Source organism: Zeugodacus cucurbitae, chromosome 6 (genome assembly GCF_028554725.1).
Source record: "Zeugodacus cucurbitae isolate PBARC_wt_2022May chromosome 6, idZeuCucr1.2, whole genome shotgun sequence".
In the NCBI taxonomy this organism is placed as follows: domain Eukaryota; kingdom Metazoa; phylum Arthropoda; class Insecta; order Diptera; family Tephritidae; genus Zeugodacus; species Zeugodacus cucurbitae.
Genome location: NC_071671.1, coordinates 49644017 through 49665011, shown reverse-complemented (window position 1 = coordinate 49665011; position 20995 = coordinate 49644017). Strand labels below are relative to the sequence as shown.

General features: G+C 30.0%; 1 protein-coding gene across 3 annotated transcripts in view; it reads right to left on the bottom strand.

The window, feature by feature from the left end:
* LOC105217392 (terminal nucleotidyltransferase 5C) overlaps positions 1-20995 on the bottom strand; it is a 232820-nt gene that overhangs the window by 97999 nt on the left and 113826 nt on the right. The window contains exon 2 of one of the 3 annotated variants that reach the window (XM_054233085.1): positions 17642-18764. The exons of the other annotated variants lie outside the window; for them this stretch is intronic. Within the exon in view, the coding sequence (XP_054089060.1) occupies positions 17642-17680 (39 nt within the window). The 5' untranslated portion in view covers positions 17681-18764. The remainder of the gene's footprint in view (positions 1-17641; positions 18765-20995) is intronic. 3 annotated transcript variants of the gene reach the window in all.

The following is a 20995-nucleotide window of genomic DNA, read 5'->3' as shown; positions in this document are numbered from 1 at the left end:
TTCCCTCTTATTTCAAAGGTGTATAAAATTTTACGTTCACTCTTATGGTAGGACCGATGCTAAAGGGGGTCGAACTTCGAAAAACATAAAAACTCTATATTTCGAATAATACGAAGCTTTCTTTCGAAACTGAAGCCGTTTTTTTTAAGTTAAAACAATTTACTGATTACACACAACATTTTGAAAAATGTTTGCTATCGAAAAGATTAGACCGAAATTGGTCCAACATACGCAAATTGTATTGAAAAATTTTCCCATTATAAAATATTTTCATTAAAGACTTGAAGGAGATAAATTTGATTCAATATTCCGTACTTCTAGAATAAATTCTTAGTGACACCCCTGTTGGAGAGCTCAAAATTGGACTAAGCCTTAATAAATTATTTTTCACATTTAGAGAAAGAGAAAGTGATACAATTTTGGAGTATATCGAATCTGATATAATACATAAGACTACTGTCCACAAAAAGTGATCCCCATGCATACAATATAGCCAGATACAATAAATATTATAAATAACTGAAGAAACATTTAGTGATTATCCAAGTGGCACGTTCACAAGAGAATTCGCTAATGAAACCAGTTGTCGAATTCCGAAAAATAAAAAACATTTCGAATAAACGATGCATTAACAAGTTGATTAATGCTATTTCAAGGCCTACATTTCTGAATCGAACGAAACGATGGCTAAAGCCGATGGTAATTACAGATGTATACATATACTTTTATATATACATATACACATACATATGTAAGTTTATAGCCAATTTGGTATGTTACTGCTATGCATAGAGCACACAGCCACAGCTTTGGCGGTCAATAAGCTGCATTTATCCGCGCACACACACACACACACACACACACATCAACGCATGTGAGTAAATGTATGTATGCATGTATTAGTGTGCGCGCATTAATGTTAGCCGCATTAAATGCATATAATAAATTCGTAGCACTCAGCAATGACCTAGAATTGCGTTTGCGCACCACCATCACTATCGCCATCATAGCCATCACCACTAACATATAGCCATCATAGCCATCATCATCATCATCATCAGCCATGGCAGCGCCAATAGCCGCAATAACAGTAATCACAGTGTTGTGCATAGCAACAATAACAACAACAACAACTAAAATATAGCGGCTTTTTTCCAACGACACGGATATTGACCGTACATATTTGGTATTTTAATTAGAGTGCAGCAGACTTGAAAAAATACTTGAAAGTCGTTGCTAAAATCGACAAGACGATATTTTTAGTTATTTTATGGACTTCTATGTATCGCTTGAAAGTTTAAAGTTCATATTTTATTCAGTAGCACATTCCAAGAGATTATCGAGTTTTTTTTTCAAATCAGAGAAGTGAGTATTGAAAACTAGCCAGCGGTGGTTTTTGAGGTATGTATGGTTTCCACTATGTCAAATTCAATGACATTCGGTGTCAAAGTGATGACAATATTTGCCATTTAAATTGTAACACAAGGTATAATTTAGTGATTAAAATAAAATTAATGCTTATTAATCGAAATCAATGTTTGAATATTATTTTTGACGAGGTGGAATACTTATCTTCGAAGTTCTAGCATTGTCAATTTGATGTCATTAAATTTGACATAAAGAAAACCTTCATAAAACTTTCGCCCACACAAAATAACCATTTCTAAAACACACAAACACGCCGGTATTCTGACCAAATTCGATAATTAATAAGATTTTCAAGAATACCTTGGGTCTAGAGTTATCGACATGGCATATTGGTCCGAATATAATACTTTATGAGTTAAATATGTGATACTAATTGATCATCCTCTTTCCGAATCCAAGAAGATTAATTAAAAGCTTCGAAATTTTCTGCCTCGACAGGATCTATAAATTGGATAGAATACATAGCGGTAATTCTCATCCACTCTAACTTTGGATGATTGACGACGGTTAGAATACTCCAAATAAGGGTCAATATGCAATATTATCCACAAATTGTGGCTTCACGATCACGATCTTAAGGAGTTAATAACGGTATAATTTGGATTTGCCTATAAAAATGTAAAAATTGGAGTGAACTTTTTTTAAGGATATCTTCAACAATAAAAATATGCCGTTTTTGATTTCAGATTTTAGGTTGTTTACGAAGATGTAAAGTAGACAGGATCGTGACTGACATCGTGATGTCGTTTCACAAATCCTATCATCCTTCGGTAATAATTTTATAGTCAATACAGTCGATGGAGCTACATCTCTATGCTGAATGTTAGGAGGTAGGAAGGAACAGTTCCAAACTCCTATTAGTTCTTGTTTAAAGGGGCTGTAAGCATTGTCGAGGGTATTGGTTTCAGTTAAGATGAGACTAGGTATTGAAATTCAAAAAGGCATTCCTAAGAAATTTGAATTTCCTTAAATATCACTACACAGTCGTGGCAAGCATAGATCCTTCCGCTATATTCCACAAAATTTTTTGGGGTTTCCTTATATTCTGACAACAAAAACAACAATGACACAAAAAAGGATGTTAAGAAAATATCATAAGAATACTTTGTACTTTTAATTCAGTGGCAATCTAACCTCAAAAAAAAATCGAAACATGTTTTTAGACTGTACTTAAAGTACTCAGTAAAACTTTGCATGAAATTACAAAAAGGCAAATACTAAACATTAAAAAATGCAAGTGAATTGCCCTTTTTACATAAATCGTCTGGTACAACAACAAAGCAACAATTCCATGAATGTCGCATTTTCAGTGCCAATAAACAAAGCTTGAGAACCTTGATTACGACTGCCTCGGACTAGTTACAACGGCGGGCATGCTATGGAACATACCAAAGTGTTTGTGTGTATGTATGCTTGTAGCTACGTTTCAGTGTGCAACGAATGTTTTGAATTCAAACCAATAAATAGTGCGAGAATGTTAGGTACTGCCAATCCGACAAGCAACAGAGCGATAAACAGGTAACACATACAAATACAAATACATATAAACAAACATATATACATATGAATATATATACATAGAAACATACAAAGTTACTTAGTTATGTACATATAAAGTGGAAAATAATCAACACGCCCACTAACTAACCAGCCAACAATTATACAGTTTACAATAATCTATATGCATAATGAGTATGTTAATTTATATGTATGCACATATGTATGTAAGCCACTCAGTTACTAAGTCAATGTAGCAGTCAGTCAACTATCTACAAAGCTAGCTACCGAGCAACATTGGCAACAACTTTATTATCAGTGAACATTATGTAAATAAGGTAGCTACATAAATATCTACATATCAACGTAAGATATGTACATGTGTACATACATATGTTGTAACTATGCTATGCATATACGCATAACACAAACGGCTGGATAACAGTGCACAATGCGCACAAAAGTGTCTAAAATAACACTGGGAGGCATAAATATGTTAACAACTGTGTAGATATGCTTATAACACTTGTTTTTGTTGTGTTTGTGTTGTTGCTGTTTTTAGCAGCACTAGATAAATAACAATGGTAATTGTAGCAGTCAGTAAGTGGAATTTAATATTTGATTAACATTGGAATGAATTTGATATGCATAACAACAAAAGTGTGCGAGTACAATAGATGGCTTCTCAGTTGCAGCGTGAAGATTAGTGAATGAAGAGTTAATATAAAATTAGAGTAAAATAAAATAAAATAAAAAATAAAATAAAATACAATAAAATAAAACGAAATAAAATAAAATAAAATAAAAAATAAAATAAAATAAAATAAAATAAAATAAAATAAAATAAAATAAAATAAAATAAAATAAAACAAAATAAAATAAAATAAAATTAAATAAAATAAAATTAAATAAAATAAAATAACATAAAAAATAAAATAAAATAAAAAATAAAATAAAATAAAATAAAATAAAATAAAAAATAAAATAAAATAAAAAATAAAATAAAATACAATAAAATAAAACGAAATAAAATAAAAATAAATAAAAAATTAAATAAAATAAAATAAAATAAAATGAAAATGAAATAAAATAAAATAAAATAAAATAAAATAAAATAAAAATGAAATAAAATAAAATAAAATAAAATAGAATAAAAGAAAAGAAACGAAAATAATATAAAATAAAATAAAATAAAATAAAACGAAATAAAATAAAATAAAAATGAAATAAAATAAAATAAAATAAAATAAAATAAAATAAAAAATAAAATAAAATAAAATAAAATAAAATAAAAAATAAAATAAAATAAAATAAAATAAAAATGAAATAAAATAAAATAAAATAAAATAAAATAAAAATGAAATAAAATAAAATAAAATAAAATAGAATAAAAGAAAAGAAACGAAAATAATATAAAATAAAATAAAATAAAATAAAATAAAACGAAATAAAATAAAATAGAATAAAAGAAAAGAAACGAAAATAATATACAATAAAATAAAATAAAATAAAATAAATTGAAATACAATAAAATAAAATAAAATAAAACGAAATAAAATAAAATAAATTGAAATACAATAAAATAAAATAAAAATGAAATAAAATAAAATAAAATTAAATTAAGCAAAATTTTATTATACTAAATAAAAATGAGTACAAAAAATAAATAACAATTAAAAAGGGACAAAAACAAGTTTCAAATAAAATAATACAATTAAAGAAGGTTTAAGTTCGGGTGTAGCCGGACATTTTATACTCCAACAGCACATAATTGGACCTGTATATGTATTCGGCAAAAAGCCGAAAGTTTAAAAATCCGTATATGAAGTATGTGGATGCTAGAGGAGGTATTGACCCGAGATTTGCCTACATTTACGATAAATAATTAGCTAAGTCCTCATGGAAACTCAAAATTTTGTTACATGGAAAGTAGGCTTGGTTGTGAATCGATTTCCATCTGCCATTTTTCAACTGTAACATCAGGGTGTCAAAAAATGTTATGTAACAAATCTCATTGAAATTGGTGGACTAGTTCCTGGGGTATGTAGTTTGACCCCTAAGAGTATTATACTCCATGCATCATGTTGCGGGAGTATAAATACATAGATCTTTTTAAATGAGACCCCAAAAATACAATGGTTAAGTCATATTTAAATTTAAATAGCTATTAAGACAAAAAAAATACAACAGACAACAGTAAAAGAATCAAAACACAAAATTTCTATCAAAACAAAAAGCTACCTCCACCCCCGTTTTAATGGCATACCACACAACAAATATCATTTACTTTACCATTGTTGCTATTGTTGTTTTTTATAGCTGACCAATATGCAACATGAGGCTCTAATGCCAATATATATCGATATGTTGTTATGTATGTGTGTGCGTGCAAAAGCATAAAAATGCGCTTGAGGGTCGCAATGCAGCATTGACCTTCGACATTGCATGAACGCGCTTCGGCACGTCGCATTTAACCGTACACAAATACACAAACCCACACATGCGGTACACTCACATACTTGCTCTGGAGGCATCATACGAGCCCATTGATATGCACATCGCCACCTCACAGATTAATAGATAAATGGCTACAGTCGCTTATAGATCAATATGTGGCTTTTGTGAGGGTGTGTGTGTGTGTGTGCGTTAATGGTAAATGTAAACAATGGTGGCCGCAAAGGCAAACATGAAGGAGGAAGTGGAAGTTGACTATCGCCATGAATTCTTTATGCCGCTGTACGCGCAACGCAAATGCATGCCGACAATGCAGAAGGTTGCGAAAAGCACATGAAAATCGACAATTATTGTTGTTGTTTTATTTTGTTGTTTACGATGTTTTTTTTTTTGGTATTGATTGTTGCTGATTGGTGTTATGGCGCAGAAGTGGCCAATAATTGCGTCGTCACCAAAAAGGAGAAGGATTGACAGCAATTGTTTGATTGGGACAGCACAAAATGAAAAAAAAAAATTAATCAATTATTTGAAAAGATGAAAAAATATATAAAACATAATAAAAATTTATTATAATTTAATTTTAATTCATAATTAATTCTTAATTAAATTAATTTAATTTATTAAGCCTCAATTAATGAATTGACTAACCCAAAATTAATTTTAATTAATCTGAATTAATTTTGACTAAAATCAGTCGAATCATAATTTTTATATGTGTAAACAAATCTGATTTGAACTCAATTAAATTTAATTAAATAGTTGACATGAGCATTTAGTCAGACTGAATTGAATTAAAGATACTTGAATTTATAATGTGGTGAGTTTAATACAATCGAACTAACTTTAATTCAAAATAAATACATTAAATTAATTGGCAATTAATCTTTAATAACCTTAATTAAATTAGACTAATCAATCGAATCAGCCTTATTATGATGAGTAAAAAAATTTATTTCAATTAAATGACATTAAATTTAAAATTGACTTGAATATTAAATTGAATTGAAATGAATTAAGGGACTTAATTGAACCAAAATCAATTGATCATTAAAATAATTAGGTGAATTGACAAAATCTTAATTAAACAAAATTAAATTAAACTAAATTCATTCGTAATAAATTAATGTAATGTATAAAAAATTTAATTTGAATTGGACTAAATTTAGTTAAATAAACTCAAATTAAATTGAAGTGAATGAACTAATTCTCAATTATAGGTCTATAACTTTGCCTCCGCCGTTTCTTTTGTAAATTTAAGGCTTTTTTTCTTAGGACAGCCTCACCGTACGTATCCGAAAGCATTCGATGAGCCTCAACCGCCCTTTTCTTGGAATTAAAAAAGAAAAGCAAAATTTCCCGCAAATGTCGAAAATTCCGCTCAAAAGGTGACATTTCCAGTTGAGAATAAGTTTGAGATGCAAACAGATCTCTACAAATATTTTGTTGGGTTAATGTTGACACAAATGTTCAAGATCAAGATCGATATAAAAAAAGTCGATTTAATCGACCATTGCCCTAGAGACATCTATTGGAAAACGGCGGAAGCAAAGTGGTAGACCAATAATTATATTTAAACTGAATTAATCTTATTAGACTGAATTTAATTTAACTTTGAATTAAGTGAAATTTAATTAAATTGGAAGAAGTTGAATTCAATTAAAGAAAATAATTTAATTAAATCAAATTAAATTGAACTACAAGGAATTGAACTGATTTAAATACAATTGAATTGACACATTAAAAATCAACTCAGAACTAACTAATACTTAACTGAAATGAATAGATTTTGAACTGATTCAATTCAATAAAAAATGCTTCAGTTCAATTAAGTCACTTTTATTAATTAAACACGATTAAATCAACAAATTGACTTATATAAAATGTATTTAAAAGAAAACAAATTTGAAATCTTAATTGAGCTTGTTATACATTCATCAGGAGCAAATTCAATTTTAAAATATTTACTTAAGCTTTCATCAAGGAGATATAATATCAACGAAATTATTAGTGATTAGTATCTAAATATACATATGTTTGCATCTAAATATATTTTAAACGTCTGTAAACACGTGTGCATTAAATAAATAGAAATTACACCTAAGTGCTTATAAACGGTGGCTATAAATACGCAACTCAAATTGCACCCGAGTGACTTATAATTCATTTAATCACACACGAAGTCAAAAGCAGGCCAAGCGATATGTTTAAAATGAAATTGTCTGTTTGTTTTTAAAGAAAAAATTATATTTATTTATTTTATTGTTTTACTTTTCTTCAACACCTGTATACATATAATATATACATATGTACAACAACAGCAACTGATAAAATGAATTAAAAAGTCGTGTTTTGTTTTCGGGTGGAATATGTAAGAGTTAATAGAGTGTGTGTGTGTATGTTGGGAATTAGGTTAACATGACTTGACTTATAAAATATATATGTATATACAGTTACATACAAAAGTATGTAAATATTTACCGAATTTGACTGACTTCAGTATTGAATTGCTTGCGTTTTTTGTTTGTACAACTTTTATTTTAAACAATTTTATTTGTTTTTCTTTTCAAGGAACGCGTTATTTCACAGAAAATTTGAAATGCAAACGTAGTTGCCACGTTTTTCGATAAATATGGAAATTCGGTAGCACTGTTTACCGTTCCAGTGATAATGGACTTGTCATTAAATGGAATAGAATGCACTGCTAATGAATTCTGAAAAATCACCGTTACAACGGTGTATTCACAGTGACATTCTGTCAACAGCTTTTTGGTAGATAAGAAAGTGGCAAAGTCATTTTGGGTGATTGCTGTAATTTATATATGAATAAAGTGTGAATTTTAACAGTTGTTTATAAAAATTTGTTGTTCATAATATTAACGGATTTATTTTTTATTGAAAAACATTATTTGAATAAATTAAAATTCTAAAAACCAAAAAATTTCAGAAATTTGTTTTGGAAAAACGAGAAGTAGAAACATGAATTGTTGATAAGCATGAATCAATTGAAGAAAAGCGGTTTTTAAAAGGCTTAGGATGAGTAAATTATCTTATAATATTAGGTCTACAACTTTGCTTCCGCCGTTTTCCAGTAGATGTCTCCAGGGTCAAGCACTGGTCGATTAAATCGTTATATATCGATCTTGGACATTTGTGCCAACATTAACCCAACCAAATTTTGTAGAGATCCGTTTGCATCCCAAACTTATTCTCAACTGAAAATGTCACTTTTTGAGCCGAATTCTCGACATTTGCGGGGAATTTTGATTTTCTTTTTTAATTCCAAGAAAAGTGCGGCTGAGGCTCATCGAATGCTTTCGAATACGTACGGTGAGGCCGTCGTAAGGGGAAAAAAGCCTTAAATTGACAAAAAAAAACGGTGGAAGCAAAGTTGTAGACCAATATATTACCGAGTCTGTAGTGAAATTTTAAAAACGCGTTTCCTGTTTACACCCTGGAAAGTTTACTACATAAATCACTAAACTGAAGTAGAGTGAGCTTTCCGAAAATTCAAACCATAAAGTCTACCACAAAGTTCTCTGTATTTATTATTCTCAAAAATTTGGAAAACTCAAAACGATGGAGGATATTTTAAAAAACGATCAGATTAATATTCTCTGTTTTGGGAAAACCGAGTTTTTTATGACTTCAGAGCATTAAAACTAATAAATCCCGAAAGCTCAAGAAAACTATACATTCTAAATTATTTTACTGAACAATCTTTTTTGGATTCAGACTGCTTCAGATATAATTTTTTTCGAGGGATTAACTCCGACAATACAATATAAAACAACAACAACAACAAAAAATATAATAGAAGACTTTGTAGCTGCCAAAATGTACGTCGAAAAAAGTACAACCAACTAACAAACTAATCAACAAATAAATCAGTCAGCCGTGCAACCCACCACCATAGGCTGGTCATTACCACCACTGAAGGTTAATGGAATAAAATGAATCGATAAAATATTTTAATAGTTGCACGCTAAGCGAATTAATTTCGAAGAAGCGCATTTGCAGCAGTAAACAGTCGGTATGTAAATAGAGTGGGTTGCACTTAAATATGTATGTTTGATTATACGTATACTCAAGTTGGTGCATTATACAGTTTTGAGGAAAAAAATGGAAACAGAAATAATTTAATTTTTTAATATAAAAGTTTTGACTTGTAATTTTCGTTTTATAAAATACTGAAACTATTTTCAACCACAATTAAAATAAAGCGATGATTATGCTTAAAATTTTGAAGAAAATTTTATTGTAGCCATTATGGTATACGCTGACTGTATTTCGAAAAAATTAAATTGAGAAAAAAACTTTAATGAGACAGTTGGTATTGAAATTAGCAAGCAGAACGTAAAATAATTTAGTGTTTCTATTACAATGAACTATAGCTGTATTTACAAAAATTTAGTTAAACATAAATTTAAATTGAAGAAACATTAAAATTGACGTCTTGGAATATAAAATAAACAAAATTAGAAAGCAGAACGTTAAATAATTTAGCGTTTCCATTTCGATGCCAACCAACTGTATTTACAAAAATTAAATTCAAATTATTTTTAATTAAAGAAACAGCAAAATTTACGTTTTGGAATGTAAAATTAACTTAAATTTATTTTTTTTTTCAAGTGTTTCTAAATATGCACAGCGACTGTAATTCTGGATATCACCTCAAAAATGCTAAAACAAAAATTATAGTCTTTTCGGAAAAATAAAACTAGAAAATTTGCCTTGTTTCTATTTCGTTGGCCAACAACTGTATTTGCAGAACTCAAACAACTTGCATGTGTGCACACCATTACTGCCAATTACACTTGCGCCTATGCACACTTAATGCCACAGCAGGTAATTAATGCACAAAAGTCTGGTGAACAACAATAACAAGAATAACAATAACAAGAATAACAACAACAAGTGCGTATAGCTCAATTATGAAGAAGACATTGGCTTATTGTCTTACACACTTATTAATTTTAACAACAAAAAGTGAGTGAGTGAGTAATTGCAAGTGAATCTGAGCATATGAAACTGTGTGTGTATATGAGAGTCTTCATATGAGTCTTCATCCATATCTAAGTGTCTCGCAGCCCAATCAAACCAACGCCTCTTGTGGCTCATCAACAAGCTTGTAGGATAGCCGCTGGGCTAAACAACAACAGCTTCACCATCATTATTTCAAGCATATGTTCCTCAAGTAAATATATATTCCTTGCTTTGCTTCATTACAATGTATTTTAGCTGCCGAAGAAGGGCGAAAATGTGATTTCTATGGATCCATAATGAAATTAATGCCACAGACAATACCAAATACAAACAACAGAGTGAGCCGTTAGAAAGATGAGTGAATGCATGTGCCGGGCGACAATTGAATGAGTGACGCTCAGCGCGCGCTAATAAGTAATAATGAGCGTGGACGTGCAGTGGGTGAGCGGCTGAGGATGTGCGGTGGCGTATGAGTAACATCGCAAATTTACTGGAGCAGCGAGAGACAAATGCATTTTATATACGGATGTGAGTTGGTGTATATTTCTATATACATATATATCAGTGAGTCTCCGCAAACACCCCCCACAATTATATATATCTGCATTATATGGTCTCACCTCTTTAGAACTCCCCTCGGTGCCATCGTGGTGTAATTAGTTTTAGTTCATTCTGCGAAATGTGTCAATTGCATTTGGCGACGCAATTACGAGGTAGGCGCATGACATGACGCACGACACGGCACGACAGTAAGGCGTTGCCAGCGGCGGGTGGGGCGCTGTCTGTTGACTTATTTCTGGAGTAGTGCGGGTTGGGGGGTGGACGTGTTGTAACACAGCCGTATGTATGTAGGTGTCAGGTGGTGTTGTTGTTAGTGATAGTGGTCAATCTATTGCTGTGCCGTGACATGCACTCAATAGCTAATGCAACTACTGCGCTTGGCGTGTCTTGTTTTGTCTTGTCCGGTGTGCATGGACACGTGACTGCAGCTACTAGTAAGTGGGTGCATTGAATGCACAATATGGGTAGCAAATGGCTAATATAATGAGAACTTTCAATTCGAGTCGTTCATGTAGTGTTTTGGAGTAGAGTTGCCATCTCCAAAAAATAAAAAAAATCATCAATTTAATCATATAAAATTTTTTTTTAATAATTTACCAGTAAGTATTTGCAATGTGTTTTTTAAGATTTAGACTGAAATAGAGTTGCCACAAATTGAGGAAATTGTAATAAAAAAAGAAAAATTTGCGCCAAACGTAGAATTTATAAAAATGAATATGGATTAGTTTTTAAGCGTAATTTTGACAAATTTTGGAACAGAGTTGCCATCAGTTCAAAATATGTAAGCCAAATTTAAACATACATTCGAACAGAGTTACCATCTATCAAAAAATTTAGAATATTTTTCCAAAAAAAAGCGTTTAATAAAGATTCCGAATTCGATTTTTTCTTATATTTTCGAATAGAGTTACCATAGATGGCTAAATTTAAAAGTCTGAAAAATATGCGTCGAATGTAAAGAGCTTAAGAAATAAATCGGGAATCGGTTTTAGGCGTACTTTCAAAATATTTTGAAACAGAGTTGCCACCTACATGGGAAAATTAAAATATTAAAGAAGTGCGGTAAAATGTAAATGGCCTCTATTAAAAGGTGACAAATAGTCGACAGTTATTTATTTCAAAAATATTGTAAAAAGGGTTGCCACATATCCTAAAAAATAATAATACTGCTGAATATATTTTAACATGCAATAAATATTTAAATCAAAAGTAGTTAAAAATATTTATTAAGCAAAATTCTTTAATTTGAACAGATTTTTAAGCAACGTTGCCACCTATCAGAAATTAAAAAAAAAAAAACTATATACTACTATATCAAACTGATAAAAAAAATTGAAAGCATCTATTAATAGAAGCTATTTTAAATTTGAACACATTTTGGTACAGTGTTGCCACCTATCAAATAAAATTAAAACTGTGGAAAATATAAAAATTGCTATAATGAGATCAAAATGATTGAATGACAATACTTTATTATTATTTTTTGTAATTTCTTCAACATTTTCATTCATTAGCGTACTTAGATTCTAAATATAAATATAGCATGTGTCTGCCGCCTTTCTAATCAAGATCTGCATACCAAACATATGTACCGTTATATTTAGGTGTAATGACGTAAAATCACAAAAGGGTTACGCGAGATTTCATCATGATAGTAACGGCACTTTTTCAATATTAGCATAATTATATTTCGTACTCATACAAACATACTTAGTTTCCACGCCCGGAAATGCTGATAATCAGCAAATTGGCTGACTGTGCCCCACAATAGTTATTAAAATCGATGATTTCACGCAAAATGTTTTTTACGAATGTAGGTCAGAGACACCTATTTTTTCATTTTTTTTGTTTAACTAAATATGAAATACATACAGTTACTAGATAAATCATCAACTTAACTGTTTCGAACTTGGCTTAGTAAATATGCGTAGGCCGCGTGTGTAAACAGTGGCGTAGAAAAGTATTGACAAAGTGCGTAAAATGTGCTACTTTGGATTTGACAAGAGACAGACGTATGTAAATAAGTGTGTATATAATTCTAAGTGAATGTATGATCTAGATTCTAGCAAAAGGGTTTACGTGATAACAACAATGTACTGTGAAAATAAATTTTATTTTTTTCCAGTCTACTCACATGATCTGAAATAAATTTAGTTAAGTCGAAGCGCAATTTCATAACCTCAAATTTACAAGGAAACACGAGTGTTTATAATTTATTATTACTTTTTCTGAGAAAAGTGATCTTCTATTTATATATATGTATGCATATGCATATAGCACATTATAGAGGCATTGTTTTCTTTTTCTGGCAATTTGACGCTGAAATTATGTGTTTATTTATAGTTGCTTATATAAGTTTTTAGTCGGAATCGGGATTTTCCCCTCATATTTATAACAAAATATAAGCAAATTGATTTAATTATATCAATTCTTAATTGCTTTGCGCTTAAGTATTGAAGTAGTTTTTATTTTTTCATTTTTGAAGACAGATGTCAACACTTAGAATATATACTAACTAGTTATGTACTGGTTACAGACTAGTTCCAAAAGGCTAAATTTTTAGTTTTTATTTTTAAAAGGTTATGTTGAAAATTACTAAAAGTGCGTTGACTAACTAATGGAAAACACCACAAACACTAAATTGTACAGAAGAAATGGCAGAAGAAAAGTTCACTCAGAAAAAATGGAAAAATGGGTCAAAAACCATATCTCAGGAACTACTCGACCGACTTCAATAAAATTTGGTATATAATACTGACACCCTGATAACACGGATGAAAATTCGGGCGAAATCGGTTCTCAACCACGCCTTCTTCCCATATAACTCAATTTTGAATTCCTTCTGATTCCTTCACTTTATAATATATACATCAGAAATAAATGAAGTTATCGTAATAAAACTTTACTCAAATACTGTATTAGAGGTGTGACATCACTTGAGAAAAATGTATCGAAATCGCACTATAACTTTCCAAGGCCTCGTGTATCGAACATGAACACCTCAATGCCCTAGGGTAATTTTTCACTGAAAATGTCGTTAAATCTCTCAGATATTTTAATGTTATTCAGAGGGAATCTTTTTCTTCTATGGATATGGATAAAAGCGAGTCATAACGTCCCCTAGCTCCCATATACCTATTTAAAGGTTTTTCAAAAATCTTACCAAAATTAATTCTACCTTGGTGGTGAAATCGGTTCAGGAATTACCTCAGCCATCATACACTATATATGATGATTTTCTTATTCCATTGGACTTTATGCCGAATATATGGATCAAATTGGGTTATCTTAATAAAATTGCATCAATAAATTGCGAGATTATAATATGTTCGGTTGCACCCGAACTTAGACCTTCCTTACTTGTTCATATATATATGTATAAGTACAGTTACAGACGCTTAGTGAGCCAGCGAGTAGCGCGCAGTAGCTGATACATATCACTTAATTAGCACTTTCACGCCTCTTCTCAACTTTTTCTGTAATTTCTTGTGACAGCATATACAATGTATACAGCACATTTGCTCTGCCCAGTTCGATTGTGAGTGCGACAGTCGGGTTTTCCACTTTTCGTGACATTTCTAGTTGATTTTTCATCGATTTGTTTTGTTGTTTGTCAACGTAGAACGCTGATTTGCGAAGACAGACGGCAGTCAATTGCAATTTGCTAAGTCTTCTTCACTTTGCATTGCGCATGTGTTTGTTTGTATTATTGTCTGTAATTTAATTTTACTTGTTCTTACTTTATCTGCCTATTCGTTGCACTTTAGAGCGTCAGCTCGTTGATTCTGATTAATTTGCGTAATTTATTGATTTGAAATTAGCTGCTTGAGAGGTCAAGTGCGGTGGAAAAAGCAGAGGCAGAATATTTGACAAAAAATATTAAATTATAAAAACCAAAAATATTAATAATAAATGTAAAAAATCTTATTATAAATTAAAACAAATAAAAGTTTATAGAAAATAAATAAAAAAAAAAAATAAAACAAAAAAAAAAACGAAAATAACAAAAACATAATTATAAAAAAAATATTAAAAGCAATTTAAAAAAATTATTAAAAAAATAAGTGAAAAAAACAACAACTACAAAATTATGTCTACACATATTTACAAGCACTCAATTCTGCCAACTTTTCTTCGAAAAAAGTTCTTTCTCATATAAAAAACGAAAAACACATATATATGTATACAAAAGCAAATCCACTCAAATACCATTACTTCCTGTGCACTGCTGGGGTAGCTTACTATCGCTTCACTCCCCAAAAAGTTAACACTCTGCAGCCGGCTCGTGGTTCGTATGTATTATATGTATATCAAAATAGCACGAGGTTACTCGCATAGACGACCGGCATAGTAAGCTTTTTTTATTGCTGTTGTTGTTATACATTATTTTTTGTTTATTGTTGGTTTGAGGCCAAAGCACCATATGTTGGCGAAAATTGCTTATTTGCAGAATACATTGCAAAAAACATTAGGAAGCCTCGTGCGAGAGCAGCGAACACGAATAGAATTCGATTAGAAATGTTAATGTATGTATATGTGAAGCTAGCAAAAAAAGCAAAAACAAAAAAATAAAGTGATAACAAATCATTTGGATTTAACCATGTCTTAAATAGGACAAAAGGGTGAAGAAATAACAGTGAGCAGGAAGTGATAAAATTCAATATGCAAAAACAGGAAAAAAAGGCAGAGAAACATATGTTCAGGCGGAAGTTGCGTATACGCCACGTTGAACAAGCGAATATGGCAGACAACATTGTTACTGAGTTTTAGCTGAGCATTTGATGCTAGATAATATATGTATATCCAGTTGGTAGGTAAGCATATAAGGCCGAAACTCCACATTTACTCAGCAATTTGTGGTGTTTTCGAAAGACATCTTTTATAATAAAACAAAAATCAGAATCATATCTTAACCAGCGGTTAACTTTTGAACAATTTGAAAGTCAAAGGCTTACTTCATTGTTTCTTCAATTTAATTTAATAATATCCGCTGTAGTTAAATAAGTAATTGACGAGAACTAATAAAAAATATGAATTGGCAATTCTCAATACCATCTCAACAAATTATCAACAGTGTTCTCAACCCAAAGCATTTACCTAACCACTAATTTATAAATGCATATAACTTTGACTGTATTAAACCAGTTCAATTGATAACAATCTGAAAATCGTTTAGGTATATGTCTCTGAAATATATAAAAAAAAACTCTTATAGCTTAGTTAAGATAATAATTCTCAATAGTATTTCAATAAATAAGGTTGTATATTGGTATTCAAAATAAATGTTAAGTATTAGAGACCTAATGTAATAGAATTTAAGCAGCCAAAAGAACTAACATCAAAAAAGCAAAAAAGGTCTTTAAGACAAATTCTACTATGAAGCTTGAGAATTTCTCAATAGTTTGAGATATTCGATCACTACATATTTGGAAGTAAAGAAATAATTTGGGAAGCTTGCGGCCGTCTGTGTAGAGGAAAACTCAATAATAAATTAGTTTTTATGGTTATTTATTTCGAATATTTTTTTCTCAACAGCAGAAATTTTCAGAATTCAAAAATAGTAACATAATTATTATTATTTGGAATATGATTTTATAATAATCAATTTGATATTATATGTGAAGTTGAGAAGAATGAGATTATCAACTAGAGAATTATAAATTCATTCAAAACGATATTAAAAAAATTTGGAGAAGCATTATATTTCTTTCAGCCATCAAATAAAACATCAGAATAATAAATTTCTCAATAGTTTGTACTTGGTTTGTGGGAAATCTAGACAGAGCTGTTTCAACATGGTAAAAAGAAAATATTGTGAAAGGCCCAATAAATCAATATTGAAGTGTTATAAAATAATTTTCTCCAGTTTCAAATATTTGAGAATTACACATTTCTCAATAGTTGAGAATTTTGTTTAGTGTTTTGGAAAATATGAATCAATGAAGACGAAACATGTTTTTTGAGAAACTGACTATGTTACTATAAACAAAACTCTCAGTTAAAGGCTCGATAAATATAAATTTCTCAACAGTTGAGAATTATGCTATTTGATAATATGAATCCTGATTAGATTATTATAAAATCTAGAATTTGTGAACACTATATATTTAACTGCCAGTTAATGGCTTGATAATCATAAACATCTCAACCCTTGAGATTTTACTTGCATTTTTGATTTGAGAAGAATATGCAACGAATTGAACTGATTAGAATATTGCAAAATGTCAAAGCAATTTATACTATATATTTAACTGCCAGAGAAGGATTTAAGAATAATAAATTTCTCAACAGTTGATACTATTTTTTAGTGATATAAGAATAAGTAGTGATATAAAAATATGAAAATAAAATATGAAATCGAATTGTTATAAAATTCCAATTTATTGAAGACTTTGTAATTAACTGTCAGTTAAGAGCTTGAGAATCATAAATTTCTGAACAGTTGAGAATTAAGTTAATTGATTTGAGAAAATAATAAATAAGTTAAACTGATTAGACTATTATAAAATCTCAAATACTTATATAATTAACTGCCAGTTGAGAGCTTGAGAATCCAAAAATTTCTCAACAAACCGAATGCATTTAGTTGAAAATGTGTTTAAAAATGTAATATTTCGAAATCGCTTGACCAAAATTTGCTTTCTATCATGGAATTTTTGAACAACTGAGTACATATAAGCCTACAGATTTAGAAATACACAAATGTTTGCTTAATCACCTGTGCATAGTGGGTTGCAAACCAAGTTCCCGGTATCATAGGTGCGTTTTTGTTGGCTACTGGACACGTTGATGATGTTGTTGTTGTTATTGTTTAGTGTTTAATTACAAACAAACTGTTGCTAAGTTGTTGAATTTGCTGCTGTTGTTGTCACTGCTGTTGCAACTACAAATGCTTCAAAGCACAGAAAATGTTTTTTGATTTTTTATTGTTGTTTTTGTTATTGGTTTCTTCGTTTGTAACTGGAATGCTGAAAATTCGCTAATGGCTATGTTACTGTTACACAGTGGGCGCGCTTACCAACACTTTATATGTATAAATATGTGGGTTTGTATGTTTGGAATTTTTACTTGTTCGACACACACAAAAAACAACAACAACACAAAAGTTAATTAAGTGCAACACTGTAAGTTTGTTTATTTGTTTGTTTATTGTTGTTTGTTTGCTTTGGCGGCGTTGCGCTTTTGGTGAGCTGATTGACTGACTGACTGATAGATTGGCTAACTGATAGAGTGGCTAACTGACGAGCTGTCTGTTGTAACGCGCGCGTATTGCAGCGTCGTTTGAGAGCCTGTGGCAAGTAGCGCGATGGCGTTGAATTCGATTTGGTTGGCAAATCAACGACGGACCGTTTGAGCGCTTTTAGCGTTTTTACTTTGCTCTCGTTGTTGTTATTGGTTGCTGCTCTCTTGTAGGCGCAGAAATTTTCTATCTTTCTTTTCTTTTTATTGTTGTCCGACGTTATTGGTTTCGCCGCTTTTCGCTGCTAACTAGCTTGTCGCTTTTTTGTGCCTGTTTTCTCTCGTTTTTATCTCCCTCGCGGCCGCTGTGTTGGTTGCTCTGTCAGCTGCTGTTGGCTTTTACTTCCGATTTGATTATATTTTTCTTCGTAATTGCGCTTTTACTGCTCGCTGACACCTTAACTTGGTCAATGTTAGTTTTGTTTGCGGTTTTTATTTTCCTTCTTTTGATTTTTTCTCTTTCAATTTTCACAATTATGCGCTGTAGTTTTTTTCACTTCGAATATCTCTTTATTTTTTCCACTTTAAATTTGTATGGAATTTTTTATTATGTTCTGGTATTGTTGTTGTTATTTAAACAAAGTTTTTGAGTTGCTTAAGCTCTGAAATATGTATGTTTCAAAATTTTTTTGTTATGCATTTTTTTAGTTATTTTTATTTCATTTATTTAATCATTTAGTTTTTGGTTTTATATTAGTAATATTTTTTTTATTTTTTAATACTTTTATTATTTATTATTTTTTATATTATATTAATTCTAATTTTGATATCAATTTGTTTTTCAAAAATATTTTTAAACAAAAATAAATTTGAAAAAAATTATTATCAAAAACAAAATTAATATAATATAAATTTCAAATAATGAAATTTTCAAATTTATTTTTGTTTAAAAAAAATTTATAATATTATTTACTAATTTTTAATATGATTTTTTTTCCTTTCTAAAAAAAATATTATATATATATTATATTTAAAAAAAAATTTTAATAAATATTTTATTTTTAAAACAAAATTGTTTCAACTATCGGTAATGTCAAACTCTACATTTGTTTTCGAACATTTTATTATGAATAATTTTTTTTTATTATACATTTTATGCATTATTTAATTAATTAATAATTTTCATATGCATTTTTCTGCTGATATTATATTATTACTCTTTTTGTCTCAAGAGTTATAAAAAATAAAATTTAACAAATACTAAATATTTATTTATTAATATTTTTAAAATATATCTTTTTACTTATTTCGTATTTGCTCTTAATTTATTATCCACCTTAAATTGCATTTGACATCGCTTTTGCGCTTGCCATATTGTTGTTATTGCCGTTTAAGAAAAAGTAAAACAAAATCATAACGTCATCAGGCACACATACACCAACCAATCACACACACATACCCAATAACATTTCCTCCACATGCTCGATTTTTCTTTTAGCCACACCATATGGTTGCCAAATATGCCGGCCGCCTCTGCTGTTCAGCTGCTCAACTGCTCTGCTATTTGGCTCTTGGCTGCTGTGTTGTCAAGCGCTTTCGCATTAAGCATACTTGTAACTTTTACATGAAAAGCACAAAACAAAAACAAACAAATAAAATATCACAAAATTATGTGACAATAAGTTGCAAATGCGACGAGTGGGAAAGGTGGCAACGAATAATTATGAGCACTCACAAACAAGCACACACCCATCGACCCACACACGAACCACATTTGTGTCGTCGTGTGCGTATCTCAAGTGCACGGAAAACAAGATGAAAGCGCCACGAAAACGCATTAATTAGCTCGGCAATTAGATGATAATGAGCTAATGCGATAATTTTCTGCGAAGATGTGCTGAATGTGTTTTGAATATTTGATGACTTGGAATTTGGGGGTGTGATAAGTAGACACTTTGAGAAAAAATCAATAGAAGGGAAATTGGAAAACGCTAATGAGGATAGGAAAAATATTTTGCTAGTTCTAGGAAAAAATGAACAGCACTTTCAACCTATACAGCGCTAACCCAGACTATAAAGATTGATTCTTGTTAAGATAGTGGTCTATGGTAAATGCCTAGGTAGGTATCTAAGATAAGTAGACCCAAACAGATTTTTACTAATCGAACGTGGATTACTGTTAGAAGATGGAAATTAGATTTCAATAATAAAGGGCTACGGTTCAAATATTTAAATTTAGACTATTCTCTGGCTTCAGGATCTAGTGCCTGTATTTCAAGCGCGTCCTCAAAGTTTTCTATACTGACTATTGAATTTAAGTACTTATAGTGAATGAGTTTGGGTACAGAGAATCATTTATATAAATGAGGATAAAGCCCATAATAAAAAGAATAAATAAGATTAAAGATGAATGATTAATGATTAAAAATTAGAAATTAAATATTAGAGATTGTAGAATAAAAAGATTAACGACTGAAAATGAACGATTAAAGATTACTGATTATAAATTAAAAATTAATCATTGAAAATTAAATTAATTACTTATTAAAGACTGAAGAATAAAGATCAATGATTAAAGACATAAGATTAATGATACAAGACTAAAGAGATTTAAGATGAGAGAGACTTAAGATGGAATATTAGAAAGATTTAAAATTGAAAATTAAAAGATTACAGATTATAGATTAAAGATTGAAGATTAATCATTAAAGATTAAATAAATATTAAAGATTGAAGGTAAATGACTAAAGACTAAAGACTAAAGAGAATAAAATATGAACGCATTAAACATTAAAGAGCGATTGAAGAATAATGATTGTATATTAAAGATTGAAGATTAATCATTAAAGATTGTAGATTAATCATTTAAGATTAAATAGATTAATGATTGAAA